At 41.3% G+C, this 22,763-nt stretch overlaps 1 protein-coding gene across 3 annotated transcripts in view; it reads right to left on the bottom strand.

Annotated features, from left to right (window-relative positions):
- Positions 1-9,883: 9,883 nt before the first annotated feature.
- TBL1X (transducin beta like 1 X-linked) overlaps positions 9,884-22,763 on the bottom strand; it is a 250,456-nt gene continuing 237,576 nt past the window's right edge. For all 3 annotated transcript variants that reach the window (XM_074966443.1, XM_074966450.1, XM_074966459.1), the window contains 6 exons: positions 21,170-21,291; positions 19,339-19,413; positions 17,409-17,536; positions 15,115-15,280; positions 14,036-14,137; positions 9,884-13,494 (listed from right to left, as the gene is read on the bottom strand). In XM_074966443.1, the coding sequence (XP_074822544.1) occupies positions 13,468-13,494; positions 14,036-14,137; positions 15,115-15,280; positions 17,409-17,536; positions 19,339-19,413; positions 21,170-21,291 (620 nt within the window). In that variant the 3' untranslated portion in view covers positions 9,884-13,467. The remainder of the gene's footprint in view (positions 13,495-14,035; positions 14,138-15,114; positions 15,281-17,408; positions 17,537-19,338; positions 19,414-21,169; positions 21,292-22,763) is intronic.

The following is a 22,763-nucleotide window of genomic DNA, read 5'->3' as shown; positions in this document are numbered from 1 at the left end:
TCTGATCATTTTGAATTTGTACATCATGCACTGTATGTACGGTATCTTTCCTGCTGGTGGAAAATGCCATGCTTTTATTGATACAGCTTTGCTTCTTTTTGTTTTGTTAAAACCCCATGGGCCAGATCTTCATCATGAAGTCAATTAAACTATTCCAATTTACACCAACTGAAGATCTGGCTGTGTGAGACATTCCTTCTGGTTAAGGTCCTTTTAACTAGTTGTTATAAAACTAACTGCAGCTTTTATGTATGTGTTGTCCTTTAATGTCCACAGTAAGACTTTGAACCTTACAAAGACCGTAAGCTACTTTGACCTATAGCTATCTGAGCTATAGTTCAAATTCTGTTGTCAGTGTATCTCAGCAGAGTTGATGGAGTCAGTGGAGTTACGCTGGTGTAACAGAAACAGAATTTGTCCCTACGTATTGAGTTTGGACTCTTCTTTGAAGATAGTTATATTTTCAGATTATAACAGGAACCATTCTTTTGGCCAAGTAGAAGGGACATATTTTTCCCTCTCTGGACAGGATGACTCAGGAAGAAGTGAAAAAGCCAATAGCTGCCTTTTCATTTACCTCATATCCCTAACGAACCAAATGAGTATTTGAAATAACTGTAGGTGTCACTTTGTGATGTTAGAAAGAACTCTTCAGGAAAACACTTCTTGGTGTAGAGGCAGAGGAGATCATATACCTTTCCCAAGATTCAGGTAGAATCCAACTCACTTTAAGAGTGTTTGCAGTGGGTTGGAAGAGGAGGTTAATCCCTAACAATCTGTAATCTGCATTGGAAATCACCACACTGACTTTAGCTCAGCCGTGCTTAAAACAGAGAAATATTGAACAGAACTGGAATAGTGACAGTCTCCTCCTGGAAACTTACCAGAGGTTGACGTAGAATGTCCTCAGATTCACAGTGCATCAACAGCAGTATTTCATCAACAAGAAATCTATCCACTGCTATATAGAAGATCAGAGTAAAAGTAATTCACTTCCACAGATTGAAAAACAATATACAACTTCTCTTCAACAAATTGTACTTAAAATAGGCACCTAGCCACTGTACAAGACAGCTTCAGGTCATCTACTAATGACACTGGTTGAAGAAAGCCAGTGAAAACTAATTTGAAGTTTGCTGTAACACACCTGTCAGAATGGCAGACATTTGAAGCTTTCCAGGACATGGACTGTGTATTCATCTGTGTTTGTAGTGGGCTCCCATCCTGGTTTGGGACCTTTGGCAGCTACCATAATACAAATGATTAATAATGAGTTGTTTCACCGTGATCCACGTGTCTGTTTCTTTACTGAAAAGTACTTTTTGAAATGGTCAAGGGGGAGAAAGCTGTATGACTGTGTGTTGCAGTAAGCTTGGCAGCCAATGTGCAGAAACTTCTCTACATATAACAAATTCCTATTACTTGATGTTCCTCTCAGTCACATGACAAGTTTGCCAAATGGAGATCACCTTGCCACAGACCCTCAAAATGGAGTAAATACTAATTAATATCAAGATGTTAATGATCTACAGCAGTACTCCCCCGCTGGAACCTGTTGCGGAGGAAAAGGGGGTCTGAGCCTCCTTACTCTCCAGGCTGCCGCCGCGACCCTCCCAGGAAAAGCGGCATAAAGAAAGAAAAAGAAAGAAAGAAAGAAAGAAAGAAAGAAAGAAGTAGTAGTTCCAATTTGATCCTGAATCTCTTTAGAATCGGTTGACAAGGGGGTGGGGCTAACTCAGAGACAAAAGGGGTTTAAAAAGCCAGCTCCTAAGCGACCAGAGGAGTTAGCGAACAAGGGTGTTTTGTGAGGGAGTTCTCCAGGTCATAGGCAACGACTCTGTGGGTGTCTCCTAGGCAAGGCTGAGAGCTTCTTAACCAGGCTCTAGCCTGCCATCCTTTGATCCCTAATCCCTTTAGGATCCTTTGACAAGGGGATGGGGCTAACTCAGGAAGAACAGGGGTTTAAAAAGCCAGCTCCTAAGTGACCAGAAGAGCTAGTGAACAAGGGAGTTTTGCGAGGCAGTTTAGAGAGGGAATGTGAGTACCAAATACACCTAATAAACAGTCTCTAAATGTAAACAAATAACGCCCACCTCCAAAAAAACCCCTCCTCACATGCAAAGAACAAACAAAACAAAACCCCTGCAAGAGTAAAAACAATGCAGGCAGAAGTCCAGCAGCACAGTGTGGGGCTATCCAGTTTATGGCACTGAACACAGCATGTACGACTACCTGCCCAGATGAACTGAAAGCTCTTTCAGACTGTGGACCTTAAGGAAGCAGTTCAAATCTTTGCAACCAAGAAGGCACGGAAAGCACCACTTTGACTATTCAAACAGATAAAAATGCCAGTGTTTACTATGCAGACAAGAAAAGTTACATTTGATGTTCAGGTGTTAGAAAGTTAAATGTTACTTAAAATTTTTGAACTAGGCATTTTAAGTTGTTAGTTCTCCTTGATTGGGGTAGGTAGCAGAGCAGTACCATGAGAGGAGTAGAACAGGAAGAAGGCAGAATTGAGACCATTCCAAGTGTTGGCCCAAACGAGGGGGCATGGGGGCGTCATTTGAGCTCCCCGCCTCAGGTGTCAAAATGTTGTGGGCCGGCCCTGGTGGTGGGGGTGGGGTGGGGGGGGGAATGGGAGCTCAGTGAGACTCCAGCAGCTACTGTCCACCACTGGGGGGTGGAGGAGAGGGCAGGGGGATCCCACCAGCTCCCGTCCGCCACAGGATGGGGCAAGGGGACGCTGGCAGCTTCCCGCTATGCTGTCGGCAGGGGGATTCCCAGAGCTCCCTGTCACTGGGGAGGGGGCAGGGAAAACCTGCTGCTCCCCTCTGCCGCTGGGGGCAGGGGTACCCTGGAGCTCTGAGTCCCCATGGGTGGTGGGGGCCCCAGCACTCTCAGCCACCCTGCAGCCACCCAGTCCCTTCCCATTTCATCATGGATATTTTTAATAAAAGGCAGGGACAGCTCACAGGAAATAAAGGAAGTGTCACAGAAGCCCGTGACCTGTTCCTGCCTTTTACTAAAAATATCCATGATGAAATCTTAGCCTTACCGATGATTTTCTTTGTGCAACTGAGCTGTCTCCCAACACAGGATATTTGGACTTTGCCTCTTTTTGTGCAAAAACCAACACACTTTAGACTTGTCCATGGTGTTGAAGAACCTGGGCACCCCTCTTCTTCTCCCTTGCAAAATGAGTACTGCCAAAGCTGAATGAACACACTACAATTTTCAGAGGGGTAGCCATGTTAGTCTGGATCTGTAAAAGTGGCAAAGAGTCCTGTGGCACCTTTAGACTAACAGACATATTGGAGCATAAGCTTTCGTGGGTGAATACCCACTTCGTCAGATGCATGTCACATGCATGTGACATGCATCTGACAAATTGGGTATTCACCCACGAAAGCTTATGCTCCAATACGTCTGTTAGTCTATAAGGTGAAATTTGCATGTGACATGCATCTGACGAAGTGGGTATTCACCCATGAAAGCTTATGCTCCAATACGTCTGTTAGTCTATAAGGTGCCACAGGACTCTTTGCTGCTTTTACACTACAATTTATTTTTGATTAACTTTACATTTCTTGACCATAACAAGCTTATTCAACTGAGTTAGCAAGGGATGGTTAAAGTTTCTAAATTTCAAAGTTGGTTTCATTTCAAAGTTTTTTTAAATGTTTTATGATTTTCTTTCAAGGATTTAATTTTTTAATCAAAAATATTGAAATTATAAAAAAATTAATATTACCCAAATCCTAATTTTTGATAAACAAAATACTGTAATGGCCTTTTTGATAATGTTAATCAAAATTTTGAGAAAAAAGATTGAAATAATGGCACATTTTTATGCCATTTTCATTTTTGTGCCATTTCAATTTTGTACTCAAAATTTTGATTGATAATTTGATATAAAAATATCAAAATTTTTGCTTGAAGGAACAGTACCACCTTATCTATCTTGTCCAATTATTTTTTTTAACAACCAATTTTTCAACAACAAATTTATTTCCACGTACCTCTCAATAAAACACAGGCCTTTCTCTTTGGTTTTGCTAGCTACTGATGCTAGCACCATTGAAATCCACAGCTTGAGTGAGCTACACGGCTTACTAGATGATAACACTGCTGATGCAGAATCATGAAAATTCTCATTTTCCAAAGGCCAATGTTCAACAAAAAACACTTTCTACCGGCACTGTTAATCTTATACATGGCCCCTGAAGAGGCCATTGTAAAGATACCCAAGGCACTTATCATCAGGAGGAGTGGACTGAGAGAGATGTCAGCCCCAGAAAATAAATCAGGTAAACTGTTTGTTCTGGATAATAACCTCTCCCTTAGCCCATGACATATGAGGCATAGCAAGGAGCAAGAAAATATTAGTTGGGTGGGAGAGCGATGTAGGACAGAAGGCAAAATGTTCATCCCTCTATCAGATTAGTGGTAATCTATTTTGGGGGCACTGCTTTGGATACATCCCCGCTGGAGGATATTTCTGCGCAAGAATGAATGTCAAGTATGTTTTGCCTTAGAAAATGTTGCTGAATGGCAGCTTCAAAGATTTCCTCTGGGGTGGTGGATGCCCCTTCTGCCAGGGATACTTCTCTGGGCTCTGGTTTCTTCTGGAATCCGCCTACCAGTGTCTGGTATTCTTCATTTATAGACCGGCAGCCAGACAATCCTCTGAAGTGGATCCAGGGGTCTCTTCTTTTAAGTTGATCACATCCCCATGTGCCTAAAGTGTGGAGAAAGTCCGATGGGCAATTTCCTATGAAATCTCGGGGGACCATGCTCTGTGTAAGAATGGATACACAGGAGTCCCCTGGTTTTCTCAGCTGAGCTGTGGTCATCATCAGTACTAACGTGAATATCATAGGGTGCAAAACAAGCTAAAGGGTAACCTTTTGTACTGCCAATTTCCAAAGGTGAACCAAAGGAATTGCTAGTAACAGGGCTTGAGTGGAATATGCAGCTAATCTTTTGTCAACTCCATCAACCTTAGGTCTCATGAAGCGACTGTAGTGATAGGAGAAAATATTTCCCATCCGGAATTTTATTTTCTTCGTTCTCTGGCTCATCCTTTATTGGACTGAGATACCCTGGACCCTTCTTGGTCTTCTTCTGACTCTGAAGATGGACTCAAGCCCTATGTATCTTTTGTCTTGAGGGACAAGCTCTATTGCCCCTACCTTTAGCAGGTGTGAGATTTCCTTCAAGAAAATGTGATGTTTCTTATCTGAGAAACGGGATATCTCACTTTCTTGATACAGGCCTACGCTTGGATGGAAGCAGGCCTGGTTGCAGTTTAGAAAGTGGTGATTACCTAATACCTAAGCTCTGTAACTATTCTGTGTTGCCCTCTGGTGTAGCAGGTCCAGGCCATAACTGTGGAGAAAGAGAATACCCTTCTCTGCTGCCTTTGTTATGGATAGGAACAAAAGGATCTTTTATGTATATGGGATTCATAGTCCTTGGGACTTTTGCTGGAATGGAGGCTGAATGATTTGGCCTGTCTGTGTTACTGAGCACCACTTTCTTGAATTTCTCCCCAAACAGGATCTAACTGAGAACTGAGGCATTGTTCAAGTATCCACTGTCCAGAATTTAAAACAAAGTTAACACCTGGCCACTGAATTTTCTATCAGGGCTCTCACTACCAGCCTCACAGAGTTCGTGAATCGGTCCATGTCAAATGCAGTAGTTCAGAGTATCTTTTTCACAGTGCTGACTTGAATTAGTCAGGCTTATTAGGTCTTTGTACCAGGACATTATGGCTTTAGAGGCTGCTCCTGAAGCCTCCAAGTCCCTTCTCTGTTGAATTCTACCTTTCTGTCCATGGGATCTTTGAGAGGGAAAATCCCCCTAGTCTACACTGTCAGGATGGAGAGAGAATCTTTGGTTTCTCAGACGCTAGGATTTCATCAACTAAGTCTTTTCCCCTTTGTTGTGCATTTATACACTCGTCTCTAAAGACCTCTTTGAAGGAGTGGTGTAGAGGGACGGCGAATTCCGTCTCAGTGCTTGATAAGGAGATTTTTGCCATGGGCTTTAGCCACTTGTTCTCTCTAGCTGGATATCAGTAGCACCCACCATGGTTTCTTCCCCATTGTTTCAAACACATCTCTGGGTGTGTGTAAAAACCTCTTCCTGTTCTTCTATCTCAGTGTTATTACGGGCTGAAGCCAAAAGTTCTGTTTTCTGGAGAAAGGTGTTAGAGCTGATGTCAGGAAAACAGGACCTAGATGGATTTTTAGCTCTTTTCCTGTGGTTTTTAGATTTTGTTCTTTGCCTTTTTGTGAACATTTTTGTCATCTTTTGAAGAGATTTTAGTTGTTCTCTTTTCTTGTCTGGTGTTCCCTTTTTGGTAACAACCTACATACAGAGAAATATCCCTGTTGCGAACAAGGGAAGGCAGTAAGGATGACAAATTCCTTGCCAAGTGACTCATTTACTCATGTAAGAATCTGGGATGGGCCTTAAAACTTTTAAAGATGCTTTTGGGGAGCTTGGGTCTTTATCCATGAAGTTGCATGAGACCTTAATGGGTGAAGATGTTCTTGTCCTTTCATTGCTAGTGTTACTGAACTATGAAAATGAATGTATATTCAGAGCTGGGAAGAAAGCATGGGTGGCTCTGGAAAGGCCACTACATTGAGTGAGACAGCTACACTATTACATCTTCATAGCCATAGGTATCACAAATTACACCTTTTATTCTATTGCTTTAAAGATATGAGCATCTGCCAGAAGTACCTTTTTATGAGGGCTCATTGTTGTAGGTGCTACTTGTAAAATGGTATTTTTCTTGCTAAGCAGAAAAGCAGAAACAAATTACATTTTTAGCTTAATAGTAATTAATTTCTTAAAATTTCTCTGAAATTGTTGCTCAAAAAAGTACTAATATAATATAGTGCTGACTAAAGAACCAGCTATAGTGCAAACAGGTATTGGGCAAACTTTCCATACTGCTGCAAATTACAGATTCAGACCAAACTTTCCACCCTGCCCAGATGTTACATTCCCAGTCCTCTCTTGAATCATGAATGGCAGCCAGGCCTAATTTTTGGAGGAGTATTTGTTATGTAGACTATTGGCTGCTAAAGAGACTTCTGTGAGACCCACTGAACTCATTTTCACTAGTAGTCCAAATTAATACATTTCTTGTTTTAACTCACGCCATACTTCTTAGTATGGGTTGAAATAAACTGTGTGAAAAACAATATAACAAAATGTTTGAGGACATTGCTTGCCTTTTCTTGAGTGTCTATTGATGGGATGAAGGGTAAATGGACACCAAAGAAAAGTGATTAATAGGTCATGCTTACTTCTTGGCATCTAGAGGGTAACTAAAAAAAAAAAAAAATTACAAAAAAATTCTAACTGTAAGGGTAGTTAAGCTCTGGAATAGGCTTCCAGGGAGTTTGTGGAATCTGTTATTGGAAGTTTTAAAGAACAGGTTGAACAAACACCTGGTCAGGAATGTTCTAGGTTTATTTGGTCCTGCCGTAGTGCAGATGGCAGGACTTGATGAGTTCTTGAGGTCTCTTCTAGCCCTACCTTTTTATGATTCTATGAAAATACACCATATCAAAACCAGAGCCCAGGAAGGATGTAACTTGTGAAAGGAGGTCATTGGGCATGACAGTTAGGGTAAGATGGACGTCATGATGGACCATGAGCAAGATGCATACCATGCCCACTAATTGTAGCCTCCTCCAGTGACTAGGCAATGTGTTGATAGAGAATATTAGGTAACCAAGGACAGGCCAGATAAGTGAGCATGCTGCTAGAGATGTGTCTCAAATATAAAGAGAAGGGTAAACCCCTTTAAAATCCCTCCTGGCCAGAGGAAAAATCCTCTCACCTGTAAAGGGTTAAGAAGCTAAAGGTAACCTCGCTGGCACCTGACCAAAATGACCAATGAGGAGACAAGATACTTTCAAAAGCTGGGAGGAGGGAGAGAAACAAAGGGTCTGTGTCTCTGTCTGTCTATATGCTGCTTTTGCCGGGGATAGAACAGGAATGAGTCTTAGAACTTTAGTAAGTAATCTAGCTAGGTACGTGTTAGATTATGATTTCTTTAAATGGCTGAGAAAAGAATTGTGCTGAATAGAATGACTATTTCTGTCTGTGTGTCTTTTCTGTAACTTAAGGTTTTGCCTAGAGGGATTCTCTGTGTTTTGAATCTAATTACCCTGTAAGGTATCTACCATCCTGATTTTACAGAGGTGATTTCTTTACTTCTATTTACTTCTATTTCTATTAAAAGTCTTCTTGTAAGAAAACTGAATGCTTTTTCATTGTTCTCAGATCCAAGGGTTTGGGTCTGTGGTCACCTATGCAAATTGGTGAGGATTTTTACCAAACCTTTCCCAGGAAGTGGGGTGCAAGGGTTGGGAGGATTTTGGGGGGAAAGACGTGTCCAAACTACGTTTCCCAGTGAACCCAGTTAGAGTTTGGTGGTGGCAGAGGATATTCCAAGGACAAAGGATAAAATTAATTTGTACCTTGGGGAAGTTTTAACCTAAGCTGGTAAAAGTAAGCTTAGGAGGTTTTCTTGCAGGTCCCCACATCTGTACCCTAGAGTTCAGAGTGGGGGAGGAACCTTGACAAGATGGTTGTGAGTTGTTGGTGCTGGAGTTAATGAGTTAGGCAACTAATTCCTTTGGCAGGCTTCTGACAATCTCCTACCTTTTGCTTGAGTGAACAGACAGTGCAGTGAGGCTGTCACACAAAATCTCTTACTGATTATGTTCTCATATGTCACACAGGGGCATCTTACGTGCACTGCAGATACCAGCTTGCATGGTATAAAGCTTTTTAATATCCTACAACTCTTGCTACGATATGTACATTTTAAGGCTCTCCACATATTTGGAAAACCCAGATGGGTTAACATATAGGACCCCTCATAGATTAGCTGCTAGGGGAACCATTAGAAGGAACTGATAGGAGGATCAGAACAGCTCCACTCTGCTTGAGCACCAAGTTCATTGGAGCACCAAGATGCTTTTAATGTAGTGGGGGTGGGTAGATAAACAAACAGCTCTGCTAGCCACCTCTAGATATAGCTAACAGAAAAGAATTTACATGCTTACTGCATGAACTTAAGTACTGTGGTTACATTTTTTAAAATCATCTTGGGGATTTATACACATCTTCTCTTAAAATTAATGAGAGACACAAGGTGGGTGAGATAATCTGTTCTAGTCGACCAACTTCTGTTGGTGAAAGAGACAAGTTTTCGAGAGCCACAGAGCTCTTCTTCAGGTCCATGGAGGTCAAAAGCTGGTCTCTTTCACCATGTCTCTCTCATACCCTGGGACCAACACGGCTACAACAACACTGCAAACATTAAAACTAATGTAAGATGTTTGTCTAAATCTTCTAGAGAGCTGTGAAAACTTCAACTGGCACCTGTAATCAAGGGCATGTCCCAGCTGCATTTATGACATCTATACTGGTCGTGGTGCCACACCTCAAGCAACGTGGTGGATTTAAAGCCTTGTCTATGTGAGAAAATTATACAATTTAACTAAATTGATTTAGACACTTATTTAGTTAGCCCCTTTTTATGGACACTTATTCTGGTATAAAAGTGCTTTATATGTATTTCACTTAAATTGATTCTTTACCATCTGGACTGCTCAATATTTAGTTATGCCCCTTTTGAAACAGAGTGTTTTTAAATAGAAGGGCCATTTGGGGAAAACAAAATTCTACAATAAATATGCTGCATTTTGACACATTCCTCCCAGCTCCTGAGTGTGGGAAGCAAAAAGTTAATGGCCAAGAAAGAAAAAGGAACAACATGCACAGAGTTCTCTAATATCAAAATATAGCAATTTATTCAAGACACTGAATATGATCTGTTGATTCTCTCCTTGAAACAAATGAGCTACAATACACAAGGTGATTTCTGAGAGTGTGCAGGTGGAGGGGAAACAAAACAGGGGTTGATGTTGTTTCAACAGAATCTGAGAAATGCTGAAATGAGAACCAAAGTCTGGCTGCAAGTCTGACACAGACAATAAAAACTGCAGAAACCAGAATTCAAAATTTCAGTGAGTGGCTGAAAGAACATTTCTGCAATTGACAAAGAACCACAATTTAAAAAAAAGTTAAAAAAAAGAAAAAGGAAAAGTAAACCGCAAAACCAAAGCAGACCCTTACATTTGACAAAGTGCACTTCACTTGGCTCTAAAATTACCTAGGTTTGTTTTTTCTTTCTTTTTAAAAACAAATCAAAAGGAAATTCCTAAGATGTAGCATGGGGTTAGTGCGTGTTTAACCCTGTAACTGTCAGGCCCTTTAATGCCCCATAAGGGACCCAGTGTTTTCTACATTAAAGATGCAGTAACCTACATTAAAGAAGCAAAGCTTGGGCACGTATTCAAAGGTTGCTATTTTATCTCAAGGCCAGTTCCATGCAGCCAGTAAAGGTAAAATTCCTGTAAGCATCCAGGAAGGTTAATGGGTCAGTCTGCAGGAGGCTAACAAAACGTGTATGTATACAGAATTCTTCTTTGGGACAATAGCGCCTTTCACATGAGAGAATTTGATACTTGCCAAATTCTGAAACTGTGCTTTACTCGCTTTCTTCCTTTTATGTAACTTAGCAGAGACAAGATGGTGTTAATTTAGATCATTTCAAAAACGAAACATGTTTCTTTGACACCCACAAAGTATCTCCCAGTTAAAATTCCTGGAACAGGCTCCATCAGATTTAGATATGTCTGTGTAACAAGAAAGCCAGGCCAAAAAAGCAACTGAACTAAAATCACCTCTCCTGACATCACCACATCTTGATGTTTGGCCTGTTCAAGAGTCACACAAATGGCAGACCCAAAAGAAGCACACTTCTGAGCATGTCTTCTGCAGCCCCCCCAAATAGATGCTGCTTTCCTGTTATCCTTGAAAATTCAACCCAAGGCTCCTGTGCATCATAGGCACAGGCTTAAAATGAGAATCGTCAACACTCACAATGACACTAGTGAGTAATTACATCAGTAGTCCTTTATAAAACCTCACTGAACTTCTGTAATAAAGCTCAGTTCTCTCTTCTAACAAGGACTCTTTTTCCTATCATGAGCTTAAACAGGTCAGCTGAGGCAGCTATTATAAAACAGTTCAAAAATGTCATCTGGGCATCTACAGTCCAATGCTCTATGGATTTGTTACCTCAAGGAAAATAACTTTCCTTCTTCCCACCTTCCATTCTTTGGGGGTAAAAAAGAGCAATAGCAATCAACAACCAATATTCCACCTAAATGTTTCTACTTCAGGACCAAAACATCTGAATAGTTTAATTGTTTTAATTACTTTCTGATCTCCAATCGTACATCACAGGACTTGTGATGAGTGAGCAGTGGTTAGTTCCTGTGAAAAGGCCAAGATAGTGTCAGCGTGTCACAGTAAAGAGAGAAAAACATCAGATGAAATAAAATATTAATTCCATATACTAAGTAACTTGGGCATTTTCATACCACTTTAAGCATTATGGGTCAGGGTCTTACAAATTACTCCTGTTGGGCAACCCCACTGAAAGAAACGGGTGAGATTCTGGGTGGCACCTCTGAGAGGCACAGCACTCAACTCGCTATGGAGCTGCTATGGTGGCTTTAAGCCACTTTTGCACTGTTCTGATCCTGGGCTGCTCCATGGGATGTAGAGGGCCCTGGCATGGTTTAGTTCTTAGGGCCTAAGTTATGGCCACCTCCTTGAGCTACTCCATGGTCTACAGCACTGCCAGGAATCTCCACAGCACTGTATGCTGCACCCCGGCCCACGGCACACCTTTTCTGCCCCTAACCCTGTGCCCTCTGTCATCATGATTTGCAAAGCATCCCAGAAGGCAATCTGATAGCTGTCTTCTGCAGTGCCTATACTAGGGGAATCCAAAGGGGAAGAAGGGATCCTATTAAATCTGTGGTAAAAGTCCCATTGACTTAATGGGAAGAGGATCAGCCCAATGTGATGACTAGTGGAGTGAGGTATTATTTAGTCAGCATGGTCTAGATAATACTTAGTCCCGCCACGAGTGCAGGGGACTGGATTAGATGACCTCTTGAGGTCCCTATGAACATGACTGAGAGTGACAGAATGCAGCCTTAATATGAATTTGGGACCATTTCTCCAAGAAAGAGCATATACAATTGTTTTCCTTTAATTACTACAGGTATTTGGGTATATGGACCCAAAGATATGAATTCTGTATATATAACCTCAAACTTCTGTATTCTTTTAATAAATGTACTTAGTCATATAGCCACAAAAATAAAAATTAGCCCATGTAAACTTCTGACTGCAGGAAGAGGTTATTGTTGTTTAAAACCTGATATTTGTTGTATGAAATGACATTTTCTTACAGCACTTTATGAGACAAAGGAGAGGAAAATGATACTGCATCTTTAATGTACCTTGGATTCCACTTGAGTCATTCTTTTGCTTGAATTACACAAAGCAGTCTACGTTTGGTGGCTATTTTAGGATTTTAAAATTATGTTTAACATAAAAAATATTTTTTTCCAAAAATACACTGGGTTCTCTCTCTTAAAAGTCATCTTTCGCCTGTAAAAATCTTCCCCAGCACTGCATTCTTATATAAAGCACTTATTAGACAATTTGCTGAAAGTGCCCTTGAGATGCTAAGATCTGAAGCATGGAGGGATTTTAAAAAAATAGGCGGGGGGAGGGGGGGAAGCAGAGAAAGAGGAGAAGCAGACTGTCGAAATTTTTTGTTGTCATGTCCAACTGGCTGCATCTACTGTGGGCACACAGGAGGGGGAAGGAGGGAGAGAGAGAGAGAGAAACAAGGAGAAGGGAAGGAAAAAGAAAAAGAAAAAAAAAATCAGTTCCAACCTAAGCCTGGGATACTCCAGGACATAATATTCCAGCTGATAGAAAAACCACTGAACAAAAAAGTAGTCTAGAAAATAGAAAGTGTTGTGATTACAAAGTTGCGCGTTTCATCAGTACAAACTGGTCTTTGAATGTCCTTTGGGAGAGCAACTGTAGTGTCCAAATTGGAAGGAAAAAAATACACCACCACATGGAGGAGGATTTTTTTTTTCCCTTTTGGTTTATCACAGCATTTCGCTTAGTTTGTTTCTTTATTATTATTTTTTGGCACAGCTTTTTTTTTTTCCCAGCCATCAAAGCAAGTTCTCAGATGCAAGCCAAACAGTGCAGTCTCTAGTTGGTGGCTTCATGCTTCCAAGGCTGAATATTCCAGGTGAAAACCATCCTCTCTCCCTCTCAAGTGACTGTGTTTTTACTCCTTGATGAAGGTTATGGGCAAAATACTAGACTTCTGTGGCCAGGGAGAGTTGGTTTCATTGTACACACTAACTTTTTTCAAGTTTGTACAGTTCTGGAGCTGTTAAGAATAGTTTTGAAGAGTGCTTCTCCCCACACATTCACTGCTGGTCCATTTGAAATTTCTCCTAAAACACTTCACCTTTACTTCCGCAGATCTAGAACACAAACCTAGAGGTGGAGAAAGAAAAGACCCACGAGTTAGAAACATTTCTGAAGCTTATTCTTAACGTGTGTGTGCGCTCAGGTTCTAAATTTGTAATAAAGCAATTTACCAATAACTTAGATAATGCATCATGGAATACTGACTGGGGGAGAATTCTGCATTCACTAGCTAATGAGCTTGAAGATGTAAAAGTTGTTTCTCATCTCTACTTGTTATGGTTCTACATGATAATCTGCAGGATTTACTCTTTAAGGGTCATGGTGGAGAAAGAAACAGTAGTGTTTGTATTTCTTTAATCATAAATATATTTCAAATAAAAGGTGGCAATCAAGGAAATGTGCGTTGAGGGGCCTGATACAAAGCCCCTTCAAGTAAATGGAAAGACACCATCTACTTCATGGAGCATTGAACTGGGCCCTAAATAAGGGAACACACCCACCCACCTCTGAGCTTTGTCCAGAGAGGGCAACAGTGCACAGAATTTGTGTTGGCCTTTGCACAGGATTTTCCCCAAAATATTTACAATGAATGAATACAAAGGTTTACCGATCCGTCTGATGCACTTGCTCCCACTTTGTCTCCTCTAGCATTCCAACAGACTTCAAAGATCCCTCCAGTGCCTCTGTAGCTATGTACTAGAGTTCCGCTCTAGAAAGCAAACCAATTTGCAAGATTTGACGTTTCAAATATTTTATTTTTATGTGGGCACTTATGGTTGTGGGTTTGCTGTGAGGTGCATTGGTGCCTACACTGTGAGGCACAAATACCAGGAGTGAAATCCTGGAACTATTCAGGTCAATGAGAGTTTGCCATTGACTTCAATAGGACCAGGATTTCACCCAGTTGTCCTGTGAAGAGTTGGGATCCATATTGTATACACACTTGTCTGTAGCCCCATCCCAAATCCACCATCCCCACTGACTGGTGGGAACCACACCAGTTTCACTGCCAGGAGGATCCCTGCGGTTTCTAATAGAGAAAGAAATATTGAAAATTCATGTCCTGAACATTTTTACTTCTTAGGAAAAAAAGAATGCTGTATATAAACAAGCATAGCTCAAATCGTTCAGCTTGTTCCTGGAGCAAGCTCTGCTAGGAAGTCACTATGAGCCCAAAGAGCTTTCTGGGCATTAGTCTGCAAAAAAGTAACTCCAAGTATCCCACTTTTTCACAGAGCCCTGTTATCCTGTACAACATCAGATCCACGTATCTTTGTGATGATAATCTCTTCACAAATATGCAATACTCTAAAAAATTAGTCCTGAGCATATCTGAATCTCAAATGAACCCAGCTTGCTGCGTAATAGGAGCATCAATCATTTCTAAAGGCTGCTGCGCTGGCAGCTTGACACGCCTCATGTGCCCAGTGCAGTTTCATCTACACACCACCATCAAATTGAGACAATTGATTTTCTTGGCACAGTTCCACATTCAATGAACCTTTGGCAAAAACGTGAAAGGACAGGCACCTCATTATCTCACACCATCAGCTCAAAGGGTTTTCATGTCACGGTCAGGTTCACAAATTCAGTACATACAGATGCATACATTTTCCATTTATCATTTCTGTTATTAACGTTCCAGCTAAACCGCTTTTCATTAGTGTGTGTGAATCAAATGAGTACCTGAGTATTCCATATATGGACACATTTGTCAAAGGACCCACTGGCCAGGTATTTCCCATCAGGACTAAAAGCTACACTGTAGACAGGTTCTTGATGTTTGGTTAATGTATGAATGCAGACTCCTCGTTCAACATCCCACAGCCGAACAGTAGAATCGAATGAAGCACTACAGGAAAGAGTCAAACACAAGTGGATGCTGACCAGGGAACTAGTTTATCTGCAGTTTGCAAAGATACTGTAAACAACTCGTGAGGACACATCCCACCTACAAACAAATATGCACCAATACTTCAAACAGGAGAGGTATGGAAGGACTGAGATCTATCAAACCCTCTTAAGTGAAATAAATTTATTACGGTGAATGTGCATATTTGGAGCCTTTGGCTTCATTGGGGGGGGGGGGGGGGAGGGGGTTGTGGGTGGAAGTAGGAATATAGGAATTGCCTTACTGGATCAGACCAGCTGTTCATCTAGTCCAGTATCTTGTCTCTGACAGTGGCCATTACCTGCTACTTTGGAGGAAGGCTGAAGTAACTCTATAGTGGACAGGTTTCGGATAACCTGCCCCAGGGAAAGTTTCTTCCTAAGGGGATTTGGTCTCTTATCTAACAAATGAATTTTGCTTCATATTCTCTAGCATAGTGGTCCTTTACCTTCTTTCACCCTCCGCCCAGAAGTTACTCATCGTTTCTTACCACAATCCACCTAAATCCAACGTTGTGGACTAAGGGAAGACAGGAGAAATCCCCTGTATTGTATAAAAAAAACCCCAAACCCAACAATCCTCCCTCCAAACAAAACAAAACTAACTGACCAAGAAAATAGATAAATTTAAGAGGCAACGCCGCTAGGATATCATACAGAAGATACGGTCATTATGTGCCAATTAGCTAATCAATCCAGTGGTCCAGGCATCGACTGACATTCCTAAGATTAAACCGATGTCTAAAACCGGACGAAGTTAAATCTTGAATGAATTTCTTTAGGTGAAAGTTTAACAGCCATCCAAGTTGTTCTACACCACTTAACAGAACTATAAAAAAATATCAATATCTATGCAGTTTTGCTTGATGGCTCTCATTAGAGTACATCCAATTGGTTTAATGGACTGCCAGATCCATACATTAGAGGGCTTCAATTAAACAGATTCATTTATATAAACCAGATGCCTGGGTGTTGGGTGCAGTGGCAACTGTACCATTTTTTTACTAAAGTACACCTCTACCCCGATATAACACGACCCGATATAACGCGGGTTCGCATACAACGCGGGAAAGCTCCGACACACAGCTCTGAGCAGCACGTTGAGTGTGCCGGGCTGGGGCCGAGGGGTTGGATAAGGGGCAGAGGGTCTCGGGGGCAGTCAGGGGCTCCCCCCCCCCCAGGGTCTCGGAGGCAGGAGCTGTGGGGGGCACTTTTGGGGGCCCTGCAGTCCCAGAGTGGCCCAGGGGATTAGTGAGGGGCCGGGAGCAGCCTGCTCCGCTTCCCTCGCCCCGGCCCCAGACGTGTCGCTCAGGGGAGGGGGCTTGGGGGAAGGGATCCCCCTGCACCCACCGGCAGTGGTGGAAGCGGAGCAGCCTGGCCCCAGCCCGCTCCACTCCACCAGCTCCCAGCCGTGGTGCTCTGCTTCCTGCCGCAGATGAGTGCGGGACCTTTCCTCAACCCCCCGCCCACACCCCAGCGACACGGCTGGGGCTGGGACAAGGAAAGCAGAGAGGGCTGGGGCCGTGTTGCTCCACTTCCCGCTCCTGGTGAGTGCAGAGGACGACCTTTCCCCAACCTCCCTGTGCTCACCGGCGGCGGGAACCAGAGCGCTGCGGCTGGGAGCTGGCGGAGTGGAGCGGGCTGGGGCTGCATCACTCCTCTTCCCGCCGCTGCCGGTGAGTGCCTGTCAGGGGGCGGGGTGGGGGGTGTGGATAGGGGTCGGAGCAGTCAGGGGACAGGGAGCAGGGGGGTTGAGTAGGGGGTGGGGTCCTGGGGGTATTTAGGGACGGGGGGTCTCTGGAGGGGGCGGTCAGGGAACAAGGAACAGGGAGGGCCAAAGCAAGTTCAATATAACGCGGTCTCACCTATAACGCGGTGAGATTTTTTTGTCTCCCGAGGACCGCGTTATATTGGGGTGGAGGTGTAGTTTAAAAATTAAGCACTATCTAGCTTAATTTTCCATGTTTGTTGTACGTTTCCTCCCTCTTTGGTCAATCCCCGCTCATCCACTAACAGAAATGATTTTCAGTCTTATTTGCAAATAGCCTAGTAACAAGCATCAGCAGGAGAGGAGGTGGTTTTGTTTTTACCTTGCTAACATGATGTTGGAGTTTGGGTTACTGGTGCCTGGTCCTGTAGGACTCCATTTGATAGTATAAATCTCTTTGCTGTGAGCCTGAAGGTCATGTACACATGTATCTTGCTTCATACTCCAAATCTATGCCAGGTGAATCGGAAAAAAATCAGCCAGGTATCTAAACTTTGCAATCTTTTCTCAACTCCTGGATTTCAATCCTTCCTTTTCTGTTTGTATATGACAATTGCATATATATTGCACATGCGCGCGCAATTACAGCATAGCAAAGGAATTTAAATATAGCTTATTTACATAACAATTTGCTAATTGCCATACGTACATCTACACACTTTACATTACATATTGTGAGAGAAAGGCCTTGCAAAATTTAACTGTGTTTATTCACTAGATCAAGAGAAGCTGACAATTGTTGTCCTGGCCATGGAATCTAACCTGAATTTATATTACATGTTTCAATCCTAGTGTGAATTTGTCAAAACCATTTTAAGTATGGCTTAGATAAATCTTGATTGTTCCAAACATCCTGCTGGTATTCTGATTTGTTTTACTGATGTCTTTAATAACATGTCTGATGGAATTAAATCAATAATTTATGCACTATTATGCAAGTCAATATTTCAATATCAGAGAAAGAATAAGTTGAATGGAAATGACATGTTTTATAGTGAAACTGCTCTGCAGCTTCCTGACAAACCAAAACCCCTCAACTAATTTTTAGGGGGGAAAATAATCCAAAATTACAGATATTCAGTGGTAGAGAGATGTTGGATGGAAAAGCAATAATGCTCAAACTCACTGGATATAAATTAGCAGCAGGAGAACAAGCCAATGTGTTTGTGAGCCACATATACAGCAGTGTAGAATCAATAATGAGGAATATGAGACCACAATTTGGAAACAGCACATGCTTTTGGGCATCTAAGTAACAGAAAGCTGTGGAGAAATGGGGTGAAATTCAGAGAAGAGCAACAGAAGTGATTAAGGAACTGGAGGGATTGAGTTCTGAGAAAATCGTTAAGAGAAATGACTAAACATGGATAAATAATTTATTAAAATGTATATGGGTGTGGGTGGACAGAAGAACCATCTAACAAATATCTGAGGTGTATAAAGCACCAAGGAGTTAGAGGGTGAAACTGAGCAAAATATTATTTAGGCTGAACATGATGATCATGATGGTCCCTTCTGGTCTTAAAGTTTCTCAGTATAGAATTTATAATTGAGAGATCCTTTCAGGGTTTGTCTGCACTTAAAAGTTTTGCCCCTTTAAATATTCTGATGCTTATACTGGTACAGTTTATTCTGGTTTGGGAACCAAAATAAGCTACACTGGGTAAGGCATCTTTACACCGGTATAACTCCATCTGTACTAGAGCTTTTGCCAGTATAACTATGTCAGCAAACAAAAACAAAAAACAAAAAAACACATTACTTACTGACAATTATATTTTTTAACTATTGAGTGTGGATCAGGCTTTAGACTGGAACAGTTTTCCAGGTGAAATGGTGAAAACCTTATTGGCGTATTCACTGTAAACTATGGTGATTAAACACTTGTTAATGTACAGTGAGGATCAGTCCTGTGTTGGCAGGGAGACAGGATGAACTAAAATATGGTCTTCAGTTCAAACTGCTAGAATTCCATCACAGTGACATATTGACAGTAGATCCTAATTGAAATAGTATGCTCAAGTTTTCTTTCTGCTTCTCTTTGTTCATTCTTATTTCACTCAAAAATGGTAAGATGAAACCATCATTCATGCAGAGAGTTTTAATAGTATGGTAGCATCAGGCTGGGGAAAAAAATGTCAACAGAGACGAAAAGGTCTTTTTTAACTATATGAATGGAAAACCTTATAAAGTAAATTTCTCCAGGGGAAAAATACTGAGCAGTTTGGAGGCAAGCCATCAAATTACATTACCTTTAATGTCATATCATCAGAGCAGGATGCTAGTAGCATACCAGAAGGGTCCCATTTAATTGCATTGACTTCATTCTGAAATAAAGATTGATTTTCTAAGTGAACATTCCAAGTTGCCTGCATTGTGCCTGGCACCCAGCAGAGGGCACTCAAGTGTTATTACTCCTACAAGTGAAACTATTGAAATTTACATTACATTCTTCATTACCTTACATGTGAAGACATCCCTTTTCACATCCCACTATCCAAATACATATGAGGAAGGGAAACCAATTTTTTGTGTCAATGAATGATCCACACAATTAGCTACCATGTTCCTGCCATAACTGGTGTCAGGAGCAAAGTCTGGCAATCATCAGATTCTTCCTACACGACAGAATATTTGACAAACCCTAGTCCCAGACCATTTAATGGTGCAACAGTTAGATAATTTAAAATAATTTCTGAGGTTGAAATTCCATTAATCTAACAAATACTTTTCCTTAAGAATATATATGTATATACCTACGCACATACACACACACAAAGTTCTACGGACTAGTCTCAAATAGTGCAATTCTTCAGAGGTGTTTTGTCTATACCAGTGTGTGTACTAATGTACTAAGACAAAATGCAACTTGGAGCATTAGCTGGTTTGTGGTCCTTAAACCGGATCAACTTCAAAACCACCTTTCAGTCTGAAAACTTTGTTATCCGCTATTTGTACCAATAACACCTGCAGTGACGATAACTATATGAAGTTAGAGGACATTTTTTTCTTTGTTTTTCTCCAGTTTACTTTGTGTATTTGACTACACTTTGTGTGTAATCAAACCCACTGTTTCCCCTATCTAGTCAGCCAGTTCCCCTGTTTCCTATGGGTCTTTCACATGGTAACGGGGGGGAGAAAAGCATTTTTAAAAGAGAAAAATGTGTTGTGGGAACATAGTAATTGGGCAGAGTACTTGGTGGCAGGGATAGTACCTGTAACTATTTTTAACTCATTTCCCCCCTCAGATACAGACACACAATTTCAGCTGTAGTTAACAGGAGTTGCACACATATATTTGAGGGCAGGATTTGGCCCATGTGCAGAACGGAGCAGTCAGTCCACTCAATAGAAAACATCAGCCTATGGATGAAGGCCTAATGTGGAGGCAGCATCACCTTTTGAGAAAACATCAGCTTAATTGAGAACTGTAGCCATCATGATTAGCAACCAGTCTCCATGTGGACCAATTCTCCCTCAGGCAGAGGTGGCCACCTGAGGGGAGTTACGAAGTGATTTCATATGGTAGAATAGCTCAGCAGTGTTCTTGTGAAAGAAAATCTGCAGCATTAGCCTGTGGCTACCATTAAATAGTCACAAAGAGAGATAGTCAAGAAGAGAAAAAAATGAGGAGTCTATTTCAGTATATAGGCAGGTGGGGAATGGGGAGAAGGATGAGAGAAGTACCTATTAATGGATCTTATCCTACTCAACCCAATTCATTCTACAACTGAACGATGGTTAAAAGTAAATTGTTCCCTTCCTCCTTGTAATTCACATCACGTTGTTAAAGAGATTACAAAAGCGGTAGATGAAATTTTACTGATGTATTTTTGAGTCCTTAGAGTCGGTTACATGTAAATGCCCTCACTGTGTAAGCTGTGGGTTTTGCCTGCATGTTGTGATTTAGAACAGTGAATCTCTTTTCAAAGACAGAGTCATTTTTACAGAGTACGTCTTTGGGGAAGGAAAGGGATAGAAATACTGTTGGTCCTAGAAAACAGATGCTGTTTAACATCACCAGCTACCACCATGCTCACATGCTGGTAATGACTCCTAAAATTTCAAATTCTTTAAACTTACTGTGTGTCCTTGAAAGGTTTTGACTGGGCGATCACAGCCAAGTCTGCATACGTGAATGCACATGTCAGTACTGCAGGAGGCAAAAGTAGTGTTGTTCTGCCAGTCTACATCCAGAGCAGGGGCTGTGAAGCACAAACAAGAGAGTGAATGTTAGGGAATATGGCAAAGAAACAGCTACCCAAATCATTCTCCCCATGCCACCAACCTGACCAAGGGCACCAGTTAGTGACTGGCCTATTATGGATCTGGAACAGTTCATTGCTATGTGGATGTCAGAGATGAAAAGAAATACACAGTAGTTCAGTAGTTGTTCTAGGGACTCTGTTTATTAGCTACCTAGCAATGGGTACCATGGATGCTTCATATGGCACCTTCCTATTAGACTCCTTAGGTGATGACCAGATTTAAGCCTATAGTTGTGTGCACGTTTGTTAATCTGGTTTTAACTTGTTTTAGATACAGATGTAGTTTAATTTGGTAAGGAACCAACTTAAGATAAAAAGAAAAGGAGGACTTGTGGCACCTTAGAGACTAACCAATTTATTTGAGCATGAGCTTTCGTGAGCTACAGCTCACTTAAGATAAAGTGATTAAGTCAAATTAAAAATGTCCACAAAGGTTTTTGCAGTGCCTTAACCATATTGTTTTTGAAACCAATTTAAAGTTAAACCAGTACAACTTTGACTGTAGACAAGGCCTACCACAGTTGCTTTCTTTTGTTGCCAAAGACAGATTTTAGCCACCCCTCTAAAGGATGGAATGAGATCTGTTATCAGAGGTATTAGTTTTCATTCTCAGGACACTTATTATGTATGTGTCAGTAACAATGACAATCTAACAGGATTTAGGAAGGGGTTAAAGTTGAATTTATTTGGGGTGAGCATATAATGTAGGTTTATCATTAAAATGGTGGCGAGACCACCGAAATTTTTTTATCCAGAGTTGTTCTGAGCAACGTTTTTTACGTATAAAGATGGAAGTATGTCTCCTTTGGAAACCAAAAAATCTACTACATTTAATATATTTTGTTTTGACTTTATTCTCATGAAACTAAGCACCTTTGAGTAAATATGTGTAATATCTAAAAATGACAGGAGAGCACATGCCTCGTGAACCATCATGGGGCTTTCTTTAACCCTCTCAATTAAAAAAAAATACAGCTACACTGGTAAGGCAGAAATGCTTCACAGAAAAACATCATGTATAGAATTAATGATGAAACGGAGGAATTCTGTGAGAGAGGGGAGGCATTCTGCCACGGAAAGCATGCGTGTTTAAGAGAGATCACTGTAGAGATGTGGGCTCAGTGTGATTAGAGAGAGGATCATGAAGCAGCCCAGGATTCTGTTTACACAGTGTTTCTCTGCTATTATTTTTCAGCTGCACAGTTTTGCATCATTGTTTTAAAGTCAATAAAGATGTATCCGAATCAACATCAGTACCCTTTTTCCGGGGCTAATAGAAAGAATGAGAAATTGCGGTCCAAAAGTAATTTTCAGAAAGCTGGGTACACCTAAAATTATGGAATTACAAAGGAAGTATCATTTGAATCATAAACGTGTTGCTGGGGTGACCCCATAATATTGGTAGAATT

This window comes from Natator depressus, chromosome 1 (genome assembly GCF_965152275.1).
Source record: "Natator depressus isolate rNatDep1 chromosome 1, rNatDep2.hap1, whole genome shotgun sequence".
In the NCBI taxonomy this organism is placed as follows: domain Eukaryota; kingdom Metazoa; phylum Chordata; order Testudines; family Cheloniidae; genus Natator; species Natator depressus.
This window is presented reverse-complemented; position numbering and strand designations above follow the sequence as displayed.